This window comes from Citrus sinensis, chromosome 3 (assembly GCF_022201045.2).
Source record: "Citrus sinensis cultivar Valencia sweet orange chromosome 3, DVS_A1.0, whole genome shotgun sequence".
In the NCBI taxonomy this organism is placed as follows: Eukaryota; Viridiplantae; Streptophyta; class Magnoliopsida; order Sapindales; family Rutaceae; genus Citrus; species Citrus sinensis.
The window spans coordinates 30,318,815-30,330,420 of NC_068558.1; the positions used below are offsets into that span (position 1 = coordinate 30,318,815).

General features: G+C 33.4%; 2 protein-coding genes across 2 annotated transcripts; both read left to right on the forward strand.

Annotated features, from left to right (window-relative positions):
• The first annotated feature begins 2,637 nt into the window (after positions 1–2,637).
• LOC102610897 (probable carboxylesterase 18) lies at positions 2,638–3,816 on the forward strand. Its single transcript, XM_006478302.3, has one exon. The coding sequence runs from the start codon at positions 2,680–2,682 to the stop codon at positions 3,709–3,711; it is 1,032 nt and encodes a 343-aa protein (XP_006478365.2). The 5' UTR covers positions 2,638–2,679; the 3' UTR covers positions 3,712–3,816.
• Positions 3,817–9,987: 6,171 nt separating this feature from the next.
• LOC102623064 (probable carboxylesterase 18) lies at positions 9,988–11,289 on the forward strand. Its single transcript, XM_006478273.4, has one exon. The coding sequence runs from the start codon at positions 10,044–10,046 to the stop codon at positions 11,037–11,039; it is 996 nt and encodes a 331-aa protein (XP_006478336.2). The 5' UTR covers positions 9,988–10,043; the 3' UTR covers positions 11,040–11,289.
• Positions 11,290–11,606: the final 317 nt, after the last annotated feature.

Consider the following 11,606-nt stretch of genomic DNA (forward strand, 5'->3'; position numbering starts at 1 on the left):
AGAGTTGGTGGAAAGAGCTGGAATGGGATAATCAAGTCAGTCAAAGTTAGATTTTACAGATCAAAAATGAAGAAGAAGATCTGTTTCAGTTTTATTATCACTCAAACTTGATTAACAATAATGAGCTTAACTCAGTATTTATAGTTCAATTTTATGCTTGCTAATCACGCCAATTATTACTTGGCAATCTAACTAACAAAATAACAAATACTCAATTAACAATAGCTAAACTAACAACTAATTCCAGCCACATCTAACTGCATGGGAATCTCTTCATAACAGTTTTGCCACCTGGAATTCTTTAGCTTCTCACGTGCATCTGTCACTCTCACTCCTAGGCTAGCTACTAGATTTACAGCTGGCTTGATTCCAGCTGGCACTCCAACGTGTGTTGCATGAGGTTCAGCTTCATCAGCTAATTCAACAGTCAAAACTTTTCTTGCCTGTTTGAAAGCCATTTAAACTTGCTATCTAGTAGCCTTGTATTATGATAATTCGTATGCGATGTTGTCGCTTTTCATCCAATAAGAATAAATAGTTTTTTTTTATAATTTTTTTTGGGTGATGGAGGGTTTCTTCTTGTTTACTTGTTTGCAATTTGTGTCCTATAATCTGTTAACACTTGCAGTAGTGTAATCTAAATATTAGTAGCAATATAAATCATATTAATCTTCAAATATTGAGTTCACTTAATTTTGATGTTTAACCAAAAGTTTTCAAATTTAATAGATCATTAAACTAAATATACGCTTGACGCCATTACTGTCAGCTAGATTTTGCAAAATTTTCAAAATTTCAAAGGACAAGCCTGCACGTGACTGATGGCGTTAGATAATCTCATAATGAGAGTCAGTTGGTGTGCTCATTCTTATTCAAAAATGGAAACGCAAATGGGAATTATTTTGAGAGTTTAGATAGGTATTAGGTCAAATTCAAGAAGTACTGTTGACATTTTCTCCATCATCAATGTCCAATTTTCTCTCTGATGCAAGCTATTAGGACAATATTTATTTATGTGTTGGCATCCCATTGGCAGCATCGCTGAGTCTCCATTATATAATAAAGGAAGCATTAATTGGCGCAAATTAGTACCCAAAGGTGGTTGGCGGAATTCTTAAGAGTGTATATATCAATATATGTCTTCTTATACTTCGTGTATTTTATAGGTTTTATCACTGGATCATAGGTCTCTTTAATCAGGACAGTTTGTTACAATCAAAATTTTTCATACAGATTACAAATAATGAGGTAGCATCAATCACTAAGAGGCCGGGTGTCTCAAATTGAATAAGTTTTAAATATCTTGTAATCTTTATAACTTAGTGAATTACTTAATGCCCGAGCATGCAATTGTATGTAGGAATTTAAACTTTTAACCATTAAAATCCTTCATTTGTTTTACGTTTCATGCACTTCATTGCTTTTAATAGTTTGTTTAACTTACCTTTTAATTAGGATATGGTCTAGTCGCCTATAAAATTAGATCTCACATAAGCCTTGTAATATTAGTTATTTGCATAGAAGCGAACGGCACAAATTTTGTCCCTCTCGTAAGTATATATCTTTTTTTCCTTCCTCGTCATAGGGTTGGAAACAATGTATTCGATTTTATACTTCTTATTGCGTGTTTCAACAAAAAATAAAAAATAAAAAAAATCTATACTTCTTGTGATTAATTTTCCGGTAAAACCATCGACCTTTTGTCTTTTCTTTATGTTGGCCACTAAGTTCTGCCGTATGTCAAAAGTACATATAGTTTTACACCCAAAGAAGAAAAAATGCCTACGTAGTAAAACGAAATTTTTGTTATTATTGTTTTTTTTTTAATTTAACTGCGATGATAGTACTGTATCAATTTCTTAATGTATCCATGATTTACAAAGTTGAAAATTGACGTTTCATGAAACTTACCCAAAATAATTTTGAGAAGTATGAAAGAGTGTTTTGCTTGCTCACAATGTTACGTTGCAGTAAAATTACGACAATAATATACTAACTTAACTGAAACTTAAAGTGCCTATATATCTAACTAATCTCAAGTGATATATTAATTGATTTTTACTAACCTTTAACATTAGTATAGTATTATTCAAATATATTATCAGTAAAACCGATCAGCTTGTAATCAGTATTAACTCCGGATTTTAACACGTTCCAGACTTTTTAATACATGGAAAATATTTTTGGGAACTTCAATATAATTTTTTCTCCCTAAGAGAGTAACCTAATTGGTTAGCTATCTTTAATTGAATCCAGAAGCTTAATGGCTAATCATGTATTCTCTTTACAATAACCTCGGGGAAGAGTAACCTCTAACCAGCAAAAACTTATGTTTGTAATAATGCTAGCCGTCTCCGAATTAGACAATTGAACAGTAACCGCATCAAAACATGCTATCATGCATAGAGCTATCCGGCCAAATATTCCTTCTACGGCTGCTTATTCTAATATTTTGCAATTAATTATAGTGATTAAACAAAATAAAAATTAACTTGAACCTAATCGACAAAGAACGTATTGTCTAGTGAGTCACCACCACAACATTATGGAGAGGGTTTTAGTATATGTTGCTTCTTGTCAGCTGCCGAAATTCTCTTTGAACAAACTCCTATAATACCTCAAATTAATACGCATACAGCAATATCTGATAAAATTAAGTGAACTAGAAGAGAGAAAAAAATGTCTAATAATAATAATAATACTCCGTCAACATGGACAAATCTCTCGTGGACAGTGAAGCTTGCCATGTCAGTTATCTCTTGGGGTATCAAGCTCTCTCGCCGTTCAGACGGCTCCGTTAACCGCCGTCTCATGAGCTTCTTCGACTTCAAATCTCCACCTTCCTCCATCAACGGCGTCAAGACATCTGACATAATCGTTGACCCATCTCGCAACCTCTGGTTCCGCCTCTACGTCCCCATCACCACCACCACCACCACAGCAGCAACAAATGACGTCAACAGCAGCCAGCTGCCGGTCATCGTCCACTTTCACGGCGGAGGGTTCGCCTGCATCTGTGCTGACTCCGTAGGCAGCGACAACCTCTGTCGAAGACTAGCTAAAGAACTCAATGCTGTCATTGTGTCAGTGAATTACAGGAACTCGCCTGAACATAAGTACCCAAGTCAAGTTGAAGATGGATTCGATGTGCTCCGGTACATAGAATTAAACCCTAATTTCGAAGGCTTTCCGACAGATGCTGACCTGAAGAACTGTTTCGTCAGCGGGGACAGCGCAGGCGGAAACCTAGCTCATCATGTTGCGCTCAAAGGCTCCAACTATGGGTTCAGAAATTTGAGGATCGTTGGAGTTATAGCACTTCAGCCATTTTTTGGAGGAGAAGAAAGGACTGAATCCGAAATAAAGCTAGCTGGAGCTCCGTTTATTACCGTGAAAGGCACCGATTGGCTGTGGCAGGCTTTCTTGCCGGAAGGTGCAGACAGAGACCACCCGGCGGCTAATGTTTTCGGGCCTAAATCGGAGGATATTTCGGGGTTGAATTTTCCGGCGACGATAGTAATTGTTGGAGGGTATGATCCTTTACTAGACTGGCAAAAGAGGTACTATGAAGGGTTGAAGAAAGCTGGAAAAGAAGTGTACTTGATTGAGTATCCAAATGTGTTTCATTCTTTCTATGGAGTCCCGGACGTGCCTGAGTCGGCTTTGTGTATTGATGAGGTGAAAACATTCATGCAAAAGGTAGTAGGCTAGTTGATTAACTGTTAAGTGTGTTCGAGCATTAGTTATAGGAAGTGTAGGGATGGAAATGGGGCATATATGGATTCAGATTCATTATGCTCCAAATAAGATTTACAATAAAAGTTCAGATCCGTAGTTGTTCCAGATTTATCATGAATTTATACTTTTCGCTTCATATTCATATCCAAAACAAAAACTAAAGATCTATATCTACTCTAAATTTAAAAAAAAAAATTCAAATCTAAATATGTTCTAAATCCGTCTGAATTCTAAATTTCAATAATAAGAGAACAATAATTTTTTAGACAAAAAATTAAAGATTAAAATGCATTGGTAACAATTAAATTATATAATTTGCATAAAAAATCTAATAAGTATTGTAGCTTCTACTTTTACACGAAAACAAGCAAATAAGAAAGATAATAAAATATCTATTAAAAGTAATTGTAGGAAAAAGATCATTGTAATATTCTAATGTCTCCTTTACCATCCTTATATCCACAACACACCATCATCATTCTTATATCATTAAATAACATATAAGTTAAATATGATTTATTATATTTGGTGCATTATTATTTTTATTATGACCATATTTAACTAAAAATATGACTAACATAATTATTTTATAGTTGATAGCCACCACTAATTAGTGATTATACAACATAAATAAGATTATAAGAAAATGATAAAAAAAACTCTAGTCTAGAGATTTTCCCGCCAATTAAAGGATTGATCCAAGCATTCAAATGAAGTGGAGAAACAAAAACAGACTAAAGAAAAGAAAGAGGCTAAATTGTAGAGTGAAGAATTTTTAAAAAATTAGGGTTGTCCTAATTTTATTTTACACTTAATAAATTTTTGTCTCATTATAATTTAAATATCTTTAAGTTTTAAGATTCTTAAATACATGCTAAACGGTACTAATAATCAATAATTTTTAGCCCTCATCCATCTTTCTATATATTTGCTCTATTTCCCACAAGTAGAACCAAGAGCTAAAAGTCTTAAAAGCTAGACTTTCTGCATCAAGAACAAAAATTAAAAGCTATGGTTTCATATGTTTGCTGTAGTTTTTCATTTCCTCCAACCCATATTGTTGGAAATTTGTTGACACATCACTTTTGCTGAAAATTATATAATTGTATGTATTATTATTTGTACTGAGCCCCAGGACAAATTCCTGGGGTCTGCCACCGATCGGCGTAATAAATATTTGTTTTATATTAATTATCCCACTTTACTCAAGATATAAAGTTTTTCCAAGTTACATAAGATATATATGATATCCCTTTAAATACACAAAATGAAAAAAAAAATAAAAAATACAATGTTGACTGTTAATTTTCTTTCACTTAATTGCAACACAATTGTCATGCTACTAAACAACAATCTTCATTTGTTTCCCTATGAAAATCTCCAGTTTCTGCTCTTTAATTTGTTGCGGCTGTTTTTGTCGTCTAAATATAATTTTACTTCCACATTTTAAGCTACTTATTAATGGAGAATAAATCATTTCTCATTTTTCTCCTCTTGAAACAATCCAATAATGCAAGTGTCAGAAAGCAGCAGTTTAAGTTTCAGATAGCAACAAACTATATATGCAAGTGCAAAAATAATGCTGTGTGGTATAAATTATAAAGAATTACTACCTCAGGCAGGCACAGAGAACTGCGATCTGGAATTTGGACCACCATAGTAATACAATTTCCGAGGCGCAGCTATGAAAGGGTCCGGGTTGGCCTTTGAATCTTTTTTTTTTTTTTTTTTTGAAGAGGCCCAACCAACAGATTTTGAAAAATATCATCAAGTAACTTGTATGGTGGTCCACTGGTCCTTAACACTATTCTTTACAATTTTAATGAAATTAATAAATGTTCATATTATTTCCTAACAAATTCATGCTCAATAAATAATATTTTTTTGAAAAATTATTTTATTTTAACTAGGATTAAAATAAAATAAGTTAGCCTCGCCCCTGGATACGATATTGGCCCTAAAAGTATCTCCCTCCAATGACTTGCATATCTTCTTGATTCTAATTCTAACCTGAAATTTATGAAGTTTCATAAGTACCTCTATACCATTGTTATAATAAGTTTATTAAGTGCTTCAAAAACCATCTGTTGCGGACGTCTACGAATTTTTTTTTTTTTTTCAAAGAGCAGGCGGCGGAAATCCTCTTGCATGATTTCGTTGTTATACAACTTATGATGATTAGTTGCCAGATGCATTTTAATTGTTAAGGAGCCCGTGATTGTTTTTCAAATGATTTATTTATTCATTTACTAATAAAGAAATGATTAATATTTAGTAAATTTAAAAACGTGTTTGAAAATTCGTCTATAAAATAGTGTCGAGTTGGCAAAAATTGTTTTTTCAGTAAAAAATAATTCAAGTTCAAAAATGATTTTAAAGGAAAAAAAAAAAAGAGGACTGATACAGAGTTTTCTTAAATAATGCGGGTACTATATTATTATTGCGCAACATTAAATAGGCTAATCAAAATTAAAAGATGGCTCTTTCTCCTCCTATCCACTGACAACAATAAATATTATAATGTGGGGACCGCCAGCTGTGCAACAAATGTGGAAAACACGAAAAAGAAAAACGAGAAAGATGGCTCTTTCTCCTCCCATCCACAATTACCATTCTTGATTCTTCGCTAATTGTGGAAAACGAGAACGGCTTGTTTTTCTTGGGAAATGAAATGCTAGCCTAAAAGCTAATAACATATGTTTTGTTATTGTTTAATTTGGAAAAAGAAAAACAGTGGACCAAAATCACTGACACCCCCCCCCCCCCCCAAATTTCTCAATGAAACAAAATTTCCTATAATAATCATAAATATAAATATTTTTGTCCACTTACGATAATCAGTCGCCGCCACATTCCTCCAGGTTTCGTGCTCGTCATCCATGTAGGCCATGGCCTGTTGAATATTGATACTCTTGAGAGTAAGTCATTACCCCTATTTAATATAAGTTTAAATATAATTAGTTAGAATACTCATTGATGCTCATCATGTGTGATATTAATTGATTTTATTATTAATTATTAATCTATTATTTTTATAATTTACTCAATAAATGATATATAAGAACTCCATAATTAAGTATCTTAGTTGAGTATCCAAAATTAGTAAGTAGAGTATTACCCTTAAAAATAGTCATTTTCTTTTTTTTTAAAATATTAGTGATGTTGCGTAAGTTAGCAAGTGTAATAGTTGGCATAATTAATATAATGTAGAGTAAAGTATTGTCTCACAGAGACTATAGTCTATTATCTATCAACATTATTGTAACCCTAATTTATTTGAACAATTAATTAAGAGAAGTTAGATTAAAATAAACATAAAATAAAGCAATTAAAAATTAAATGAAGATGCAAGCAGTAACATAAATTAGCAAAAGATTTAGGCACTAACACATATGACTTCACCATAACCCATTCAATTTAATTCCTCCATCTATGCGATTAATGATTTTTACCCACATTTACAATGAATTTTCCTAATTCATTCAATATTTTCTTTAAGTAATATAAAAAATACCTTCACATATTAACCTACTATAAGTCATATGAATTTAAATATGCAAAGATTTTAATTTAGCTCTATGAAAATTCTTAAATAAAACTGCAGGAATTATGTTGGTATATTTTTGTCTTTCATTCTGTTGGACCAAAAATAAAATAAGTCTAATAAGGCCCAAATAAATAAGGCTCATCTAATAGATTTCCTCCCAATTAAGCCCACGAAGTGGTGGACAAATGACCTAAAATGATCCTCCTGAGTAACAAGGTTTCAAAGCCCAAAAGGAGCCAAGGTCCTAGATTCCTATCCTAAGACAAATCACCTAGGATAAATCAACTAGGTGGCAAGGATTTAAAATCCAAAACGTGCTGAGGTTTTAGGCTCTTACCCTAAGACAAACCTCCTAAGTTTGAAGGCTCTTATGATCCCAAGGTCTTAGTAAAAATAACCTAAGGATAAAACATTCCTTCCTCTAATTTGTAGACAAGTTTGTATATCTATGTGTCAATCCACATGGGCATTAGAGGACAAGTGTTGCCAAATGTCACAAGAACAATAACATTTGTCATCAAAATAACTAGGACCCAAGTCAAATCAGTTTGGTCGATAAATATGTCTTTCATTCACATCAAAAGGTAAGACGAAAAAAGAGACTCAAAAGGGAAAAATGCTAACTTTCTCCCTCTAATCTTTCTCTTTCTAAATTCATATTTCCAAAAGTCCGATGACTGACTTGACCGTCGGAGGGTTTACGCCGGTAAAGCCGACCCTCTGATAATTTTCTTGTGTTTGTAGAGTATCACAGGACAAGGACCTTCTGATTGCCTAAGGAAGTGGACTCGGAAGAGTATATACAAAGGCCCATAAAGATCAGCCCAAAGAATGAACTCACCATCATAAGTTGAGACAAAATTTGCACCAACACATTCAATTCATGACATCCACTATACGAAGCAAAAACACATAAATTCCTCTGAGTCTCATTATTTATCCTCAATCATGTATCGAATAATAACCAAAATAATACAAATTTATAAAATTAAATTTTCATAGTTATGTTAATAGCCCTAATAAAATAAATTAGTTCTTGAGAAATTATGGAGAATTCATAAGAATGGTAGGTAACACTCAAACGTGACATTTAGAAAAAAGAAACAAAAACTCAACAAAATAATCTCGGCGTCTTCTTCCTCCAAATTGCTTCTGCTGCTCTTGGTTATGTTCGCGCGGCTGCTGCTTCTCTTCTTCTCGGCTTCTGTTGCATCGGCTGTTCTTAATTCTATGTATCTCTCGAAAGCTAAAACAATTGCCTCTCGGAAAGCTAAAACAGTTGCCCCTGGGAAAGCCTAAAAAGAATTTTATATGCATTAAATCTAGCCGCATCCACTTGACATGCAATTTCCATTTAATTGACACGTCCTGTCATGAAATCTCTAGGTGCTTTAGGATTAATTTAGTCCATCTTTAAAAGCCAAGCCCACTTCTTCTGTAATTGTTCACGTTCATACGTGTTTGCCCTGTTAATAAAAATAGATAATCCCCAATGCTACTTCTTCACGTCTTCAAGTGATTGCTTCAATTGTGGCTTGGCTCCTCGACATTCTTCCACTTTAATCTCCTATTACTTTCCTTAAACTTTCAATTGATTTCTTTTTTAAACTCTTCTTACTCAAATATTTTCAAATATACGTACAGCAATAAAACACAAGAATTAAGTTAAAAATAAATAAGAATAATAATAAAAACAAAAACTAGACATAAAAATTATGGCAAATGCTATGTTACATTTAATGTAACGTACACACTTCACAACAACCACACAAAATATGTGGGTCCATAATTTGTGTGGTTGTTGTGGAGTGTATATGTTACATTAAATGTAACATAGGGGTTCCCTAAAATTATATAAGGCAAGCATTATATTAATATATAAAATAAGCACATATAATGACGTAATAAAAAATGTAAAAATTAAATATGAAATAAATCAATAATCACAACAATAGAATTAAATAATACTGATAACTGCTTAATTACTTTTCGGGTATTACAGTGCGGTCCGTTAAAACATGTATCCTTACATTTAGGCCCCCTAGGAAGCAGTCCGTAAGTTTATAGCAAATGTCAAGAAAAATGCCTTGAATGTGACCGGCGCACTTTGCTATCCTTGCACTCATTGTCATTGGATACAATTTTGACATTCATTTACGAATTTGAAATGGGCAATAATGCAGCCAACGAAAAAATAACGCAGCGGAGCAAAAGTTTGGTGCACTTGAGATGTCCAGAATAAAATGTTCTAAACTTTGGGAAATCAGGTAAGAAAACTATCTTTGAAAAAAAAAAAAGAATTGGATAAAGTGTTCATAGATTATTGGACGAATTTTTTTAATGAAAAAACTCTAATATTTCTTCTTATAAATAAATAAATAAACTCAATTAAAGAATTATTAACAAATATTTTATAATTTAAAAGATCAGCATATCCGTAATAATAATTGGATTATATATATATATATTATTAAATTTTAACCATGCAGTTATTTAGAATTTAAAGATGTTATATTTAATCTAACTTATTCTTACTTGGAATCCAATCTATATAAACAGTAATGATATACGTACTACAATTAATACAACATCACTACAGGATAAAAAAATTTCATTATAATAAAAAGAATATTTCAGTAGACAAAATTCCTTTTTCTTCTTATAGATGTTGTACTAATTATTGTAGACATACCATTATTCCTATATAACTACCCAAAAGAGAAGTGGAGAGAAATATTTCAGTGTCAAAAGAAAAATAATGTCCACGAATTCCAAAACTTCACCAAACCTCCCATGGAAGGCATGGCTCTCCATATCGACGCTCTCCTTTGCCATGCAAATATGTTTCCACCGCAACATGACTGTCAATCGTTTCCTCTTTAACCTCTATGATCGCAAATCCTCTCCTTCAACCAAAAATGGCGTCACGAGCTTCGATGTCTTAGTCGACGCCACCCGGGATCTCTGGTTCCGCCTCTACTCGCCCACCAACACGACTGCAACAAACTTGCCAGTCATCGTCTACTTCCACGGCGGAGGATTTGCAATCCTTGCTGCCAATTCAAAAGTATACGATGATGCTTGTAGAAGGCTAGCTGTGGAAGTCCCGGCTGTCGTCATTTCCGTTAACTATCGTCGTTCGCCGGAGCATCGGTGTCCAAGTCAATACGAAGATGGGATTGATGCACTCAAATTCATTGACAGCAGCTTCATAGACATTCAAAACTTTCCGGCTTGTGCTGATATCAAACAGTGTTTTCTTGCCGGAGATAGTGCCGGAGGCAACTTGGCCCATAACGTGGCAGTTCTTGCTGATGGGTGTAATTTTTCCAGGCTGAGACTTAATGGACTCATAGCGATACAGCCATTTTTCGGCGGAGAAGAAAGGACTGAATCAGAAATGAGGTTTCAGAGAGATCCACTGGTTGGATTGAAGCTTACAGATTGGATGTGGAAGGCGTTTTTGCCAGAAGGGTCAAATCGGGACCATCCGGCAGCTAACGTTTTCGGGCCTAACGCAGCTGATATCTCCGGCGTAAACTTGCCGCCGATGATTATTTTCATCGGAGGGTTTGATCCTTTACAAGATGGGGGAAAGAGATACTACGAGGGACTAAAGAAATGTGGGAAAGATGCTTATTTGATTGAGTATCCGAATGCGGTTCACTGTTTCTATTTATTCCCTGAGGTGCCTGAGTGTTCTTTGTTCCTTAAGGAGGTGAAGGATTTCATATGCAGTCAAGCAGCTAAATAAATAAATGAAAAACATCTTGTTGTTTTTGAATAAATAATTTCAACGCTCCTCTTTGTATTGTTGTTCAAGCGATGAAAGGGTTTGTGTTTGCTTGTGATAAATAGTCGTATATAATTTTCATTTGTAAATAATCGTCGTGAATTTTTTTTCGTTTTTAGCAAGAAAGATGAACTAATGCCACTGAATTTCGCCTTTTCATGATTTCATTGTGTAATTTTGCAGGAATAAATAATTTTTTTATCTTTAATTATATGATTCGCTCCATTTCAAATTGATTCAATCAACTTATATTTTCGCCCAAAATTTTGTCTTTTCCAATACCGGTGATAGAGCTAAAACGATCGGGCGAAACCAAAACGATCTTTCAATAAATTATTTTTGTTTATTAAATTTTATTAATAAAACATAAAGGTTATTAGCCGTGGCGATCCCATGAATTTAATCCAGTACAGCCTTTGCACAAACAATTAAAAAAAGAGTGGAACTATTGACACCCCTCTAAAAACCTCTTAACACCCCCTTTTTTTTATTAACCCTATTAAAATATTTAAAAATATTATAAATTTT